General features: G+C 43.5%; 1 protein-coding gene across 4 annotated transcripts in view; it reads left to right on the top strand.

Moving 5' to 3' along the window:
* Positions 1-4,595: 4,595 nt before the first annotated feature.
* QSER1 (glutamine and serine rich 1) overlaps positions 4,596-17,015 on the top strand; it is an 82,094-nt gene continuing 69,674 nt past the window's right edge. For all 4 annotated transcript variants that reach the window (XM_032799589.2, XM_075065203.1, XM_075065205.1 and 1 more), the window contains exon 1: positions 4,596-4,875. In XM_032799589.2, the coding sequence (XP_032655480.1) occupies positions 4,757-4,875 (119 nt within the window). In that variant the 5' untranslated portion in view covers positions 4,596-4,756. The remainder of the gene's footprint in view (positions 4,876-17,015) is intronic.

Genomic DNA, 17,015 nt, shown 5'->3' with positions numbered 1-17,015 from the left:
AAGCATAACTTATCTAATTGTACTTAAGTTAAATCTTGTATTATTATTATTGTAACAGGTTTAGAAGTTGTTTACACTTAAGCCACATGTAGTGCAAAAATGTCAAGGTATTTGATTTTGTTTCCAATGGTCCTCTCCTTCTCTGAATAGTTTTAAATCTATGCTGTCTGCTGGTATGTGAGGAACTGATTCTTTTATTATTCCTGCTGTTGAAGGAACAATACAACAACTTCCAGGAAACAGAACTGTCTGCACAGACTGTTCTCAACTTGGAATAGCAGGGATTGAGGGAAATTTTACAAAGCCTGAGTGAGATGTAAATATCAGCAGCATACACACACACTCACAACAAGGCCTTTCCTCAACAGTGGGAGAAAACTGTGTAACGCTTTTAATTAATCCCCAAAAGATAATCCACCCCTAGGGATGAGAATTAGGAAACGTCTGTGGTGATGGTGATAGCTGGGGGGGAAAAGAAGTCAGAATCTTATCATTACACAATCCTTCCTGCTGGCACCTGCTTTTGAATGTAAACTTCGGAGTGGGACATCTCTCACCTGGTTGAAGAATATAAGCTACAATCACACCTTCCCCCATTGAAATATTTGTCAAGGTGCGGGGGCCACCACGTATGAGCTGGAGGCTTTCATGGGAAATGCCAGTAGGGAGTTGAGGAATCATCCTCCTTCTCCAGGATAGCGATCACTGCCAGCACATCACATTTGGCAGTTGAGCTATTCCTTAAGATCCAAGTGATTGAGGAGTCTGTGACGATAGCGAGTCGCCTGACGCGTATGACCTAAATTGCTTCTGGCATTCTGGAAATTGCTGCAACGTGGAACACCGCTTTTGAGCTTGGGAAACAAGCACTGAGTGGTGGGATCACTTGTCATGGAAGTTGGATGGAGAGCAGTGGCTGCAGACTTTCGGATGAGAAAAGCCACTTTCATGGGACTGTGTGCGGAGCTCGCCCCCGCCCTGCGGTCTGCAAGGACATGAGATTGAGAGCTGCCTGACGGTGGAGAAGTGGGTGGCTATTGTAATCTGGAAGCTGGAAATCCAGACGCTACCGATCGTCGGGGACCAGTTTGGAGTGGGAAAGTCGACTGTTGGAATCGTGTTGATGCAAGTTTGCAGGACCATTATCGCATCCTGCCTAAGAACCATGACTTGGGGAACGTGCAGGACATTGTGGGATGGGTTGCACAATGGGTTTCCCTAACTGTGGAGGGGGCGATAGATGGGACGCATATTCTATTCTGGCACCACCACCTAGCTCTCGAGTACGTTAATTGGAAGGGGTATTTCTCTATGGTTCTCCTGGTGCTTGTGGATCACCGTGGGCGTTTCATGACATTAACAACGGCTGGCCCAGAAAGGTGCATGATGCACGCATTTTCGGAACACTGGCCTCTTCAGGAAGCTGCAGGCCAGGCTTTTTTCCCAGACCGGAGATCACAGTAGGGACATTTGGAAATGCCCTTGGTGATCCTTGGAGACCCCGCTTACCCGTTAATGCCTTGGGCTCATGAAACCGTATACAGGAAGCTTGACAGGAGAAGACGTTTCAACTACAGCTGAGCCGGGTGCCGAATGACTGTGGAGTGTGCTTTTGGCTTTTAAAGGGCGGTGGAATCTCTGTATGGGAAGCTAGACTTGAGGGGAAAGCGCATCCCACGGTTATATCGCATGCTGTACCCTCATAATTTGTAAAGGGAAGGGTGAAACTTCAGTCAGGCATGGCCTCCGAGGTTCAAGCCTGGAGGCTGAATTTGCATAGCCAGAGAGCAGGGTACTAGAGAGGCCAGTACGGGCTTCAAGATTAGGGATGTCTTGAGGGAGGAATCTGAGGTTGAAAAAACAGTAATGTTTGGTGCCTTGCACGGGGAGTGAGTGGAATGGTTACAATGTTAGTAGGAATCTGTTTTTCCTAGCTGATTTGCAGTGCCTGTTTTTTCCTGGGTAAGGTATCTTTGACTTTCTGCAATAATAAAGACTGCTTTCAAAGCCAAGAATTCATTTATTGAAAAAAAATAACTTTACTGACAGACACCATTTTGGGACCTAAAAGGCACGGGGATGGGTGGGGAACTGTACAGTACAGGTTTGGAATATGTCCGTCGGAGTGCTGTGCAATGACTGCTGCACTTCAAGATGAAAATACTGCATGGGATGATGGGTTGAGTGCAGAGGGTAAGGGTGTAGTTCTCAGGGCTGGTTGGTGATGAACTACAGGTGTTGGAGGCAGCTGGTGTGGTAAGAACCTGGATGCTGGGGGAAGGGTGTTTTGAGTGACATTGGGGCACAAGGGAAAGAGCTTTGGGATGCGGGGCGGGGTGGGGGGGTGGCACGGTGGAGCTCTGCCTGCATGGCTACGAGTGCCTGGATAAGTCCGCTTGGTGTGCCAGGATCCTTACGGCTACTTTTGTTTTTTCTGTCCAACTGCGTTTTTCTGGCGGATCCTGCTTTCCCTTTCCCTCCAGTCCTGCACTTTTTGATTCTCTGTGGCAGAGTGATCCATAACTGCTTGCAGCAGGTCTTCTTTGCTTTTTCGCGGCTTCTTCCGGAGGTTTTGGAGTCTTTGAGCTGTTGATAACATGGGGAGCCGAGAACTCAAGGTTGCTTGTGGAAAGGCAAAAAAGGCAACATTTAACAGAGGTAGCATTGTTTATATCTCAGACAGTTATTTCCACACAGTGAAGGAGTAACATTCTTCATAATTGCATAGTTTTCCCATACCAAAGAGAGCGCACATAACCCACAAGAGCCCCAAAATGGTAAGGGGGACTGACTCCTTAAGGGCTGTACTGTCCTCGGGGTTTCTGTGCATTAAGGAAAGCAAACAGCTGCAGGGGGCACCTACACTGAACACTCTCCCAACAGTTTCCACAGGAGTTGATCCTGGAAGATATCTCGCTGCTGTGGGTTACCTGGGAAGAGCGGGAGGGTCTTCTACAGCAATGCGGATTCCGCCCTGGCCCCTATGCAGCTTGCCTGTGTGCAGCAATGGTCCCCCAGCCCCTCGCTATTCCACATCTAGGCATGCATGCATGCAGAATCCTCCCTCCTCTCCTGAAAAATTTCCATCCTGAAAATAAAAGCCGCTTACCGGGAACCTGCTTCTCTGTTTGTCCTCCACCAAGTACCGGCTGCTGCAACTGGCTCCTTTCCTCTTGGCTTGAGAAGAGCTCCTGGCTGCAGGGACTCCGGGGTGTCTCCCCCCACCCCAGTACCCGTACTCTCAGTTTCCTCCTCCCTCTCTCCTCCTCCTCCTCCCCGAGCTCTGAAATGTCCATCGTGGTCCTTGGATTGGTGGTGGAGTCACCCCCAAGTATCGCGTCCAGCTCTTTGTAAAAACGGCAGGTCGCGGGAGCAGCACTGGAGCGGCAGTTTCCCTCATGGGCTTTGCAATAGACATTCCGCAGTTCTTTCACTTTAACCCTGCACTGCAGCACGTCCTGGTCATCGCCCCTTTCCAGCATGGCCCTTGATACCTGCCCAAAGGTACTGCAATTCCTATGGCTGGAGCGAAGCTGGGACTGCACAGCTTCCTCCCCCCAAACACTGATGAGGTCCAGCAACTCGCCATTGCTCCATGCTGGGGCTCATTTGGCGCATGGAGCCATGGTCACCTGGAAAGGTTCACTGATTGCACTCCACACATGGCTGAGCAAACAGGAAGGGGATTTTTAAAATTCCTGGGGCATTTAAAGGGCAGGTCACCTGAGGCCAGGGCAATAGATTTCGAACTGATGAGCAGAGTGGCTGAACATGCATTCTGGGATACTTCCGACTACCTCTGGAGGCCAATAACAGCACTTTTGGTGGCCACACTGGTGGAGCAGCACTGCATCACCAGCGCTGCAGTCGTTATTCCCCAGACCAAGGTGGAGTACAGCCAGTGCTGTAGCCAGGGAGATACAGCGCTGTATGTGCCTTGCAAGTGGGGACAGTGAGTGAGTTGCAGCGCTGTAAAGCCACCACCAGTGCTGCAACTCTCCAGTGTAGCTAAGTCCTCAGTCTTCCCTCGACTGGGACGCCACTGAGGGACACTCACCTCCGCACACTATTCTGTCTTGAGACTTGGGAATCCCTGGGATTAGCACTCCTCTCCCTCTCCCACACACACAGGGACTCCAGATTATCACCCGATTAAATACCCCCCCTCGCATTCATGGTCTGGATTAAAGCTCCTCTCTGGGGCTGGTTACCACCCCTCCCCATCTGGATTACATCTCCCCACCATATTTTCGACTCACCCCTATAGGTAGGCTGCGGCCCCCTTTCAACAAGGATTAAAGCCACCCCCTTTCTCCGAGGCTAGATTACAGCCACACCCTGCCCCGACCCATCTTGCTGCTGCCCTGTAGTGTTTGCCCCGCCAGGCAATCCCGCCCCCCGGCCTCCCTTGCCCCCTGGCCGCGGGAGCCGAAGCCCATCAGCCCCAGTGAGCTGCAGATGGGGGGAGGTGCATCCTGGGAAGAGCAGCCCGACATGGTCTCTGCCTGGGCGCTCGCAGCCCTGCCACCGCGCTCCTCCGAGTGCAGCTCCCCTGGCCGCCCGCCGGCCGCCGCCGGAGCTGAGCCGGCGGGGGGAGGAGGCGCTCGGCGGCTGGCCCGGAGCGGCGGGGGGACGCGGCGGTGCCGCCCCGCATGAGGGAAGAGGGGGGCGCTCCCCCCGCCCTGGCTCGGTGCCCGTTGCCGCCGCCCCGCACACAGCGCCCGAGCGCAGCCCCCGCGCCCCGCTCGCTGCCCCGATGATGGACAGGAACTACCCGCCGACTGCCAGCTTCGCCGACCCGCTGGCTCCAGCCGCCGCCGCGCAGCCAGCCGCCGCCTGGGCCTACGAGCGAGGCGCGGGCAGCCTCAAGCCCAGGTAAGGAGGGTCCGCCGGGGGGCTGCACCAGGAAAGGCCGGGGACTGAGACGGGGCCTTCCCCACATGGGGGCGTGGGGCTCTCCGGCCGCGGCGCCCTCTCTGGGGGGGCCCTGCTCCGCGCGGTGCGAGCCAAGCGGGGCGGAGAAGAACTTCCCGCGGGTGGGGAGGGCCCGAGGGGCGTCCTCCGGGGAGCGGGGGCTGTAGGAGGGAGCCGCGGGGCACGGAGCCGGGCTCTGGGGCGGCGGTAAGGAGCAAGGCCGCGGGGCAGTAACTGGGCCACGGCGCGCTGCTGGCGGGGGCGAGCTGGCGTCCCAGCAGCCCGGCCCACGCACGTTCGCAATGGCCAGGGCAGCTTTTTTTTCTCTCCTCCCGCAGCAGTGGGCCCCGGGGGGTGGATGCAGGCTGGAAGGAGGAGTCTTTCCTTTAATCTGCGGTCCCAGGGCTGGAGTTTGTACCGGGTTCTGAGCAGTCAGTGAGGGAGGCTAATCTGAGCAGGGAAAGTTGCTGGCTTCCCCCTTCTCCAAAGGTCTGTGTTAAATATGCAACTAGGGTTCAAGAGTTCATGTTTCCCTCCAGCGATTCCTAGGGAAGCCCAGTATAGCGAACGTGTTTCGCGATCTGTACAAAGGAGTAACATTTTCGCAGCGCATTAAACTGCGAAACGGCAATATTAAAAGCGGCCCAGTGGAAGGCGTGGTCCAATTTGTTAACTGCATGGACTAATGAGAGATGCGGTGTCAAGAACAATACTGTCTTGTAGGTGCAGCCCCTGGATTGCGAGGCTACAAATGCTGGGACATTGAGAGCTTCTGGTGACCTCATCCTAAACCACCATGGGGAAGCTCCTTTGTTAATGATCTCACCCCAAACGTCTTCGCTATAGTCGCAGCTTTGTTTCATCCTTTATTTTGGATTATAGAGTCTTCTTATTACTCTCCTGTTGTTCAGGGTCTCCTTTTCCTTATAAATGTCTATTTTCAGAAGTGCAGTACTCCCTCTGTGCAGAAACTTGTCCAAGAGGATTCAGCCCCTTTTTTAAAAAGCTGGGAGAAAAAAATTAAAAGTAAAAATATTATTTACAAAAGATTTTATAGGGTCAGGTTTGCTTATATATTGTATAACCCAGGTTAACTTTGTTAACTTCGAAAAATACAAATCCTAAAAATTTTCAAGTGGTCAGTCTCTGTTTTGGCTTATTATTATTTTATTTTTATTTTATTATTACTTCTATTATCTGTTTATCTTAGGTATATGTGCAGCTCCAAATTACTGTAATATATAAAGGCAAAATACAGTGTTAATGTAAGCATAACATGAAAATGGAATCTCTTGTTGTTGTACTAATATTTGGCCACTTAAACTTAAAATCGCCCTTTTCCACTCCTCCTCCCACTGCTGTAATGGGATGGGTTTTCCCTGGGTTCTGAAAGTGGGGTTTCCTGTATTGAGGAGTTTAGGGTTCATCTCACCCTTGTTAAGTGGTTTAAAATACAGCTTGCTCTGTCTACATCCATTCTCCCTGCAAGAGTTTCATATTTAATGCATTCCATGTTTATATAGCAACTCTTCAGTTATTCAGATTACATACAGTGACAATGAATATTGGAACTCACCAAAATGGAGGTTTAGCACTTTGCTGTTGGCATATACAGTAAATTTGAAAACAACAAATAATCTCTAAGGATTATTAATCTGCACATTTTTTCTCATATGAAGACTGACACCATATTGTAACAACTCTGTGGAGCTGTAGGTCACAGTCTAGACTCATTGGTTTGCAAATATTTTTTTGTATTATAGATTATACAAACTCTAGATAAATAATACATGTTAAAATAAGCACAAATATAAAAATATATATTTAACCAAGTTAAATTATTGTGAAAGGTATAAACAAATGAGGTATTTGTCAGTTAATGTTATTTTTGTTTTAAGTGCTCTCTATAGTGTAATGATATTTTAGAGGCCTGAAACTAAAGCCTTTTTCTTTACTGAATATTTTAAACACTTAAGAGAAAAACACAAACTAATGATTAAATAAACATTGTAAGCACATTAAAAATAAGTCATATTGGCCAAACTTACTGACAGCACTTAAAACTAAAGTCTAACACTTATTCATGTTGCAAGTTCAACATAGGTAGAGACAGTGTAAGGATCCCCACAGTGCCCTGCTGGTGTGTGTCCACTATTTTTGAAGGCCTGCTTCTAGGGGGGAGCAAGAAGGTCAAAGATTGAAGTAGCAAGAGACTGAACTGCTCTCTCACCCCATAGCCTTCAGTTATCCACAGATCCTGATGTGTGATAGGCTTGCTAGAAATTCAAAATGAACTATACAACAAAAAAGGAATCTTGATATTACATTGGATTCATCTAGCCAAAGCTTTCAATACCAGTTCTCTTATGAATCATCATTTAATGTCAATTTTCAGTGGCAAACTGAAATAAAACTATTTAGAGGACAGGTTAAAAGTAAGCCTAAGGCTACATCTACATTGCACACCACTTTTTGCAGCGTATATGGTATATGTAGCTAGCTACGCATGTCAGTGAAAAGCTCTGGCAGCGGGGAAAAGTTTCAGCAACTTACTGCTGCCGGAGACTTTCATTGCCATGAGGAAAGGCTCTGGTGAAAGAAGGTAGAGGGGAAAAACTGATCCCCACTGTTGGAGCCTTTCCCTGCAACAGAGTGGCCAGAACCTCCCTCGCTGCCAGTCTTTACCTGCAGCGGGGAAGGGATCCAGCATCCAGGAGCTGCCAGAGCCTTTGCTCACTGCTGAAGTCTTTTCCTGTGATGTGGAAAAGCTCCAGCAGCTGGGAGTTAGCTGGATACTACACAGTTAAAAACAGCAGTGTAGACATGTACTTGAGTACATACCCACAGCCTTCAGGAGTGTCTGTACCCCACTTACTAAGCTGTTCTACACTGCTACTTAAACCCGTGCTAGAGTGGCTAACAAATACATACTTTACACGCTGCTGAAGGAAGAATGCAGTGTAGATGTAAAAGAGGAGTGATATACCTCGTTGTGCCCCACCAGGTCCTGAATTGCAGGGAGAACTTCTAAATGTGAGACAGTAAGTCAGGTTATGCCTAGATCAGGAGTAGGCATTCTATGGCACGTGTGCCAAAGGTGGCTCGCAAATTGATTTTCAGTGGCACGCACACTGCCTGGGTCCTGGCCACCATTCCGGGAGGCTCTGCCTTTTAATTTAATTTTAAATGAAGCTTCTTAAACATTTTAGAAACCTTTTTTACTTTACATACAACAATAGTTTAGTCATATATTATAGACTTATAGAAGGAGACCTTCTAAAAATGTTAAAATGTATTACTGGCATGCAAAACTTTAAATCAGAGTGAATAAGTGAAGATTCGGCACACCACTTCTGAAAGGTTGCCAACCTCTGGTCTATACTGTGCACCTTCCAGCCACACAGCTGTGCTGCTACAGCAGTGCTGTTGTAAGGTATACAGTGTAGCTGCTCTTTCTGAGCTTTCTCCTGGCAACAAAATAAAACCACCCCCAACGAGAGCATCTCCCACTGACAAAGTGCTGTCCACACAAGTGCTTTTTGTGGGTAAAACTTTTGTTGGTCAGGGGGATTTTTTTTTTCGCACAGCCGTGACAGACAAAAATTTTACTGTCGAAAGTGCAGTGTAGACATGGCCTCAGTCTCCATGCTAGTTCAGTCCTTGACCTCTTTAGAGTACCTATGAAGATGCCAGTTTTGGTTGTTTTTATTTTTGGTGTAGGTCTTTGTCCATAAGAACACTTCACATAGGCCACTGAATAGGTTCCTGAAACAAATGCCTCTAGAGAAGACAGTCTACATATCCTTTTACCAGTGCAAAAAGACATCCAGTTCCTAAATGTTTTGGGGTCTTTTTTCTTCTTCCTTCCTGCTTCTTTGAAAAATTAATCCCTTTCTGTATCACAGGCCAGAGCAGCAGCATTTTCGCTTTCTTTGTTTGTTTCTTCTGTCTTTTTTGCCTAGCCTTTGTTTGTATTGGAGCATTCTGATGAAACTGGCAGGATGGGCTATTAGGAAGGAGGGTGGATTTAGAAAGATCACTTCTTTCATTAGGTAAAAACACCTACAACTATTGAATTTTAAATGATGTGAACGTTTGTACAAAGAATGTACAATTTCTCATCTACGTTCCTTACTTTAGATTTCTCTCCACGTCTTCCATGGAATCTTCTGACTCCAGGTTTATTTGGTGTTTCAGTAGTCAGTGAGTGGAAAAGAATATCACTTCTTGTGTAATTTGTTACAGATACAGTGCTGAGAAATTCAAAATAGCTGTGGGATTTCCTTAGCTATCCTGAAAGGTTTCAAGGATATGGGCCAGGCCATGAAAATCAGGTGTGTTCTCTGAACTTCAGGATCATGTGGCACTCTTGGCCCCTTCTCAGGCATTTGAGATTGTGTTGCCTAAAGTTTAATACTAGTTGTGGTTGAGAGTGTTCTTCCATTATAAACCATGGCCAGGTCCTCATGAACTTTCTAGTGGGGGGGGGGGGGAGATTAACTTTTATGGCTGAATTTATGTGTGTGTGACTGTAGTGTTGACTTGACTGACAACTCTGGAGATTGAGGGCTTCTGTTTTTATCTAGAGAACAGATACAGCATAGCTCACAGCAATGCAAGCTTCTCCATGCAGACTCACCAGTGTGGCTCATTCCTGATCTGAAAAGACCACTGCTAGGAATTGGAAGATAATTTGTTTTCTGTATCCATCCAGTTATTGGACTCTCTGTTGAGACTGCCATGGGCACTATTTAGAAGTGGGGCTCTTTAGGTTTGTGTTCACTTGTCTACTGGCAACAGGAATAATGATACTACCAAACTGACTTCTGATCAGGGCAGTAGAACCATGAGGTTTTAGGTGTAAGCACCCCTGCAATGGAAATATTGTGGAGGCTGATCTATATTTCTGCTGAAGTGCTTGTTGTTCATTGTAATCTGTGTGCAAGGAGAGGGGGTAGTGAGAGCAGGACTCTGAAGTGCTGGAATGGCCACCTCAATGCTTGAGATTCGTCTGGGGAGCAGGTAGGAACCACTCCCCATCCTATCCCTGACATCTTGACATTGTCCCACTGCCCCTGACTCTCCCTGCTCAGTGCACCCCTCTTCCCCCCAGTCGAAGTGAGCTTCTGAGGCTTCCTGCTTCTCACAGGCTTTCAAATAGCCATTATTTGTCAACCACCTTTAGTCCTTACTGAAACTAGTAACCTAGAAGTTACCAATCATCTGAGCCAGTCAGTCCCCCCAGACTGCTAGCGTTTTCCTCTGATCTTTTTTCCTAAAACTCCCACTGTGGTTTTTTTCTTTAAGAGACTCAAAATTTTATACCAGTTAAGGCAATTTTTTACATTTTATTTTTGTACTCTTAAAATGCTAATTGTTTTTGTTTTAGACATCAGGTTTAAGACACATTAAATCCTAAATGAAGACTAATGCTTCTGGTATATTTAAGGAATTTGTTTTAAATAATAAAGTTATTTTTTTCTTAAAATGGGATGCCATCATTTTTCTGTAGCTTTTGAGCTGTGCACCGCTTTCTGATAGAGCTATAGTGAAACAACCACAACTGATTTTATTGAAATGATTATATACTCAACTAAATGCTACATAGTCTTATATGAATGTCCTAGGATGTTTTTTCCTTTAAGGACCACGAATTGCAAAAATCAAACGAACTCATCCTGTTAATGCCACATTAAGTTTGAGATGTAGATTTAAGGAGAAAAAAAAAATTGAGGGCGAGATCCTCCAACTGGATATGTGGGAGCATATTGCCTTGCGGTCAGAAGTGAGTACTGGTTCTGCTCCTGACTTTGCTCCTGATGTGTAGTAGGGTGTTGGCTGAGTCACTAAGGGCCAGGTTTTCAAAAAAGCTCAGCATGTTACGTTCTTAGCTCTTTTGAAAATCTAGCCACGAGTATCACAATGGGAGCTGCTACATAAAATCTTGAAAATCTGACCCTTATTTAGGTGCCTATATAGGATCTAAGCCCTTGAAAATCTGATCCCAATGGTGGGTGCTGACCTCTTCTGAAAAATCTAGCTTTTTGTGACTGTCTTGGTTTCCCCATGTAATACTTCACAGGGTGTTATGAGGGTTAAGTAACTGAAAAATGCTTTGAGATTCTGCTTTATGATGAAAGGAATTATTAAATGCAAAATGTTTATGCTCAAAGTGACTTAATTACAGTTGATCCAGGAAACATAAATGTGAACATCCTGACTCTTCTATGGTTAAGTTGCATTAACACAGTATTTCCATATAATTAGAATATAAAATGTACATTAAGAAATAAAATGCAAAACTTTCCTGTGGATTGGTATTTTGACATTAGTGTTCAGTTGTGTCCACTCAAGACAAGTTATGGCAGCATGATACTATTTTTTTTAAGTATCTCATGCTGTCATGCTCTCTGGAGTGGCTCATGACTGAGTGCCTGTGTTGGGGCAGACTGTCAGAAAACAAGGGCAGATATCCCACACTTGTGGTATGTTCTATAATTAGATTTCATCAAGCCAGTAACAAATGTAAGCTTCTGGATCACTATACCAATCTTGTCATGGAGTCACAGACAGTCGTCCCCTTAGACTCTCCAGTCTATCTTGCCACCCAAGCAAAGTGAACTTTCTGATAAAAAGATCACTTAAACACTTAAAAATCACACTACATCAGGTTTATCTGAGTCCCAAGAGACTAGTCATTTACCAGATCAATTAGTACTTCAGATTTTTCTCCAAAGAGAACACTGACAGCCAATTATATAGTAAACTAACTATAGGTTTATTAGCTAAGGAAAAAGAATGAGCGTTATTAAAAGGCTATGGCAGGTAAAATACATGTAAATGTGAATCACAGTTTGTAACTCCAAATGGTGGCAGTTGTGTAATAAACTGCCTGTTTCTCAAAAGTCTTTTCATGGTACTCAGATTGTTTCTGGGAAATCTCGACTTTGCATCTGGCACACGTCTCTGTAAGAGTCCAGATTCTTCAGAGAAAGAGAATCTTTTCTTGAACCCATATTTATAGTATCTTACTCAGTAAGCAAGCTGACAGTGTCTCTACCCACTTGGGATTTTCTTTTGATGATGGTGTGTGAGGAATGCACTTAGTATTTTGACCTCCGACCATTATACATAATGGCCATTTACTTTGAAATTAGCTCTTTCTGTTAAGTCTTTAGGTCCTTCATAAGCATTTCACAAGATTTCTTTGACGGGTTATTTAGTTACAGGGTAATGTTTGCTGTTACATTATGACAGGAACAGATAAGTGAAAACAATACAAGTATCATTCCACTAGTTTTCATGAAGTTTAAACATCTGAACGCACTTTGATCTGTACGAACACCCAACTGAATTGGCTGGGAGTTGTGACCTGAGCTGGCACCCGGTTTGCTAGCATCACAATCTCAATTGCTGAAATTCATTTTATTTTTAATAAAATGCTAATGGAATTAATCCAATTCATGAGCTAATAGTATGCTTTTAAAATATAATTTTAAATCTTTACTGATATATTTCACTAATATAATTTTATGCAAGCATATCACGCCAGCCATAGTAAAATAGGCCTCAACCATTATGCTATTTTCCATAGAGCACAATTCCAAATATCAGAAAGTATACTTTTAACAATGAACACATTAGCAATAAATTTTGGGGTCACTGGTCTTTTACCCTCCCTTGTGCAGTGCTTGGTGATCTGAGTTAAAAGTTCTGTATAAGGGCTAAGTATTATTTATTAATGACATCATAGTTGTTATCCTGGAGGTGGGAAGAAGAGATAATTGATGGCAGAAGATAACAAAATGACACGATAATAAAATAGGGCTGTCAATCGCGGGTAACTCATGCGATTAACTAAGAAAAATTAATCGCAATTAAAAAAATTAATTGTGATTAATTGCACTTATAACAATAGAATACCAACTGAAATTTATTAAAATTTTTTGGATGTTTTTCTACATTTTCAATATTGATTTCAATTACAACGCAGAATACAAAGAGCACAGTGCTCACTTTATATTATTTTTGATTATATGCACTGTAAAAATGATAAAAGAAATAGTATTTTTCAGTTCATCTCATACAAGTACTGAAGTACAATCTCCTTATTGTGAAAGCGTAACTTACAAATGCAGATTTTTTTTTTTTGGTTACATAACTGCACTCAAAAGCAAAACAGTGTAAAACTTTAGAGCCTACAAGTCCACTGTTACAATGTCACCTAAAAGAGAGAACAGGTATTTGCATGGCTCTTTTGTAACCAGTGTTGCAAGGTATTTACATGCCAGATAAGCTAAACATTCATATGCCCCTTCCATGCTTCGGCCACCATTCCAGATGACATGCTTCAATGCTGATGATGCTCATTAAAAAAAAGTGTCAATTAAATTTGTGACTGTACTCCTTGGGGGGAGAATTGTATGTCTCCTGCTCTGTTTTACCTGCATTCTGCGTATATTTCATGTTATAGCGGTCTCGGGTGATGACCCAGCACTTGTTTGTTTTAAGAACACCTTTCACAGCAGATTTGACAAAATGCTAAGAAAGTACTGATGTGAGATTTCTAAAGATTGCTAAGCACTCGACCCAAGGTTTAAGAATCTGAAGTACCATAAAAATCTGAGAGAGATGAGGTATGGAGCATGCTTTTAGAAGTCTTAAAAGAGCAACACTCCGATATGGAAAGTGCAGAACGCAAACTAGCAAAAGAGAAACTGAACCTGCTGCTGGTGGCATCTTACTCGGATGATGAAAATAAACATGCATTGGTCCGCGCTGATTTGGATAGTTGTCAAGCAGAACTCATCATCAGCATGGAAGCATATCCTCTGTAATGGTGGTTGAAGCATGAAGGGACATGTGAATCTTTAGTGCATCTGGCATGTAAATATCTTGCAATGGCAGCTACAGCAGTGCCATGTGACAGTTCTCACTTTCAGGTGACATTGTAAACAAGAAGCAGGCAGCATTATCCCGTGCAAATTGGAACCAACCTTGTTTGTCTGAGTGATTGGCTCACCAAGAAGTAGGACTGAGCGGACTTGTAAGGTCTAAAATTTTACATTGTTTTATTTTTGAATGCCGTTTTTTTGTACATAATTCTACATTTATAAGTTTGATTTCATGACAAAGATTGTATTACAGTTCTTGTATGAGGTGAATTGAAAAATATAATTTTTTTACAGTGCAAATATTTGTCATAAAAAATAAATTTAAAGTGATCACTGTACACTGTATTTTGTTGTAAGTGAAATTGATATTTTAAAAAATGTAGTAAATATCCAAAAATATTTTAAATGTATTTTTTAACAGCGCGATTAATCACAATTTTGTTTAATTGATTGACAGCCCTATAATAAAATAAAAAAGTTGACCCCTCATGAGGAAAGAGCCCCAGAAAATCAAAACAATACAAGAAAAGTGGGAATTCTTTTGTGAAGTAAACCACACTAATATAATTTATCCATGGCTTTCCCCAAGATTTTAGGGAGGGGCAGCAGGCTAGTCATCAAGAGAACTGTGTGAGCCCCAAACATGAAATTTGAAAATGAAATTGATTAAATTGTTGTTTGTGGGGTTTTTTTTTAGATTTAAATTGAAGTTTATAAGAGCATGTATTTGGAGGAGGGATGTGTGATTTTATTGCAACACACCTACATCAGAATCCAGACCCTCGTGTTAGGTGCTGCACAAACTAGAAATGGTCCGCGCCAGAAGAAACTTACACTCTAATAAAATAGTAAACTATGCACTTATAACCATCTTCCTTTGGTGGTGTACCTAATACCAATGACAATCGACTGATATGTTTTGTCCTATATTATGAACAGTACAAATAGTGACATCTGTGCCACAGCAGAATCGAGTGCTAGTATTCTTGATGGTTATTAACTGTTTAGAAGTATTGCTGAATACCCTTACTTTAAGAATAATTTGAGGGAAACAGGTCAGAGCCAGTTTTTTTCCTTCTGAGAGATTGTGTTGTCCTTGTGAATGACTCTGCCTGATTTTATTTGGAAAGTAGTACAGAGTTTCCTTACAATTGAAGGCACTTGAACAGCCACTGAGTAAATGCAATGTAGATAAACCAAACTATTTACCACTCAAAACAGATCCACTGATTGAAACTTTGCAGATATTATCATGAAGGCAAAATCCCTCTATTCTGACTTCAGTACAGCCACACCATTGGACTTCAGAAATCTTTGCAGTTGGTCAGTCAGATTCAAATTGCAGCTTCTCCAACTGGTGCTCAAGCTTTCTTTCCTCCTGCCTCAGTTTGCATAGTTCATTCATAAACCACAGTGATTTGGAAAGACAGACTTCAGGAGGAAGGTGCCTTGGGACTATTCTGTGGATATTTGAGGCCAAAAAAATCATCATAAACTCTAACCAAACAATGCAATATTCCGTTACAAGGACAATATTCTTCCTCAAACTTCCCTAGGAATGCTCTGGTACCATCAACCTTAGAAAGCCTGGTCAGATGATCAAAACAAGTCCCTGACTCTGTCGAGCGGTGTGCCACAACCTTAAATTGCATGAATGAATAGTCTGATGATGACTTGGGGAAAATTTCCAAATATTAAACCTCCAATCCTATCCCAAGCATCAGATGGCGAGCTATATGACCTGAACCAACGTATTGGGCTTTGATTTCATTAATTTTCTTGGGAGATTTCTCAAGCTTAGGTGCTTCAGGAAGTGATGTCCATGATTCATTATATGACATTGTTCTCCTTTGAGAACCAATGCCCCAATGTGGATCAGACTGAATATGCAACTTTCTAAACTAAATTAGCAGTAAACTGGAATTGCCACGATCTCATCAATTTCACAGCTGTCCAATGGGGTTTTGAACAGCAGCAATTAAACTGGCTGGAGTCTTGTTTCACTGTGTTGCAATACTAGAATGCTAGTTTTAGGTGGGGAAGGAAGAGAGTAGTCATTCTTCCCCAACAATAATTGTCAGTGGGGCTCTCAAGGTTCCAGACGGCCACCGAGTAAGGATATGGCTACACTGGTACTTTACAGCGCTGCAACTTTCGCGCTCAGGGGTGTGAAAAAACACCCCCCAGAGCACTGCAAGATACAGTGCTGTAAAGCCTCAGTGTACTCAGTGCCGCAGCCCGTAGAGGATGTGGTTTACATGCAGTGCTGGGAGAGCTCTCTCCCAGCGCTGGCGCTCGCGCTTTGAAATTTCAAGTGTAGCCATACCCTAAGATATATGATACTCTGGTCGGTGTCACAACTAATATTCAGAATGGCTATTGGTAGCAGTGAAACAAGTCAGATCTTGCTGTCGCCTGCCACTTAGGAAAGCTGTGAACAGCAGCAGAGGTACCAATATGATCTGAAGGAGAGATTGCAAAAATTGGAAGAGGTGAAAGGAAGTTACTTGGAAGCTTTCTGTTCTTTTCCAGCAGTGAGGATGGGAAGGGAAGAGACTGGAAGTTCTCCCTTTGCAGTGGTTGGTGATACACTGTAATTTAACTTTCTTTTAAAATAAACTGTGACCTTTAAAGGAGAACTACAAAATAAAAGCAAACTAGATTTGTGCCCTTGTTTGTTCATTAATGATATATAAAAGAGCCTGACAATCGCCTTCTTTCCAACATTCCAGCCAAATAAAATAATGCTTGTTTTTTAACTTGAAAATATCAAGAGTGTAAAGTCTTCTTTTGCCTGTTTTGGTTTGTTTACCTTAAAGATTGTAACTTTGGGAGATTTCTCAGCGCTAAGTGAGCGGGTCTGGGTGTTTGTTAAATAGGATTTAATGAAATCAGAATTTTAATCTTGGATAAAAATGACTACTTCTCTTTCAATTAATAAATTTTCAGTGTTTCTCTGATGTTATAATCCCACCACTTTTCCAGTTGCTTCCTGGGTAGATAGTCCTGAATTTTAGAGCTGATTGAAAAACAGCTACAAGAATTGTGGAAAATGTGTCCCTTTTTTTTCTGTTGAAATTTGGAAAATTTTGACCAGCTTTACTGAATTTTGAATGTGTGTGTTTAACAACAACAAAAAAATAATTCAAACTGTTTTTATACACCAAAAAGAAGCCAATAAGGTCAAAAATTCAAACTCACCTTTCG

Source organism: Chelonoidis abingdonii, chromosome 4 (assembly GCF_003597395.2).
Source record: "Chelonoidis abingdonii isolate Lonesome George chromosome 4, CheloAbing_2.0, whole genome shotgun sequence".
In the NCBI taxonomy this organism is placed as follows: domain Eukaryota; kingdom Metazoa; phylum Chordata; order Testudines; family Testudinidae; genus Chelonoidis; species Chelonoidis abingdonii.
Note: the sequence above shows the minus strand (reverse complement) of the source record. Positions and strands in the feature narration are given on the sequence as shown.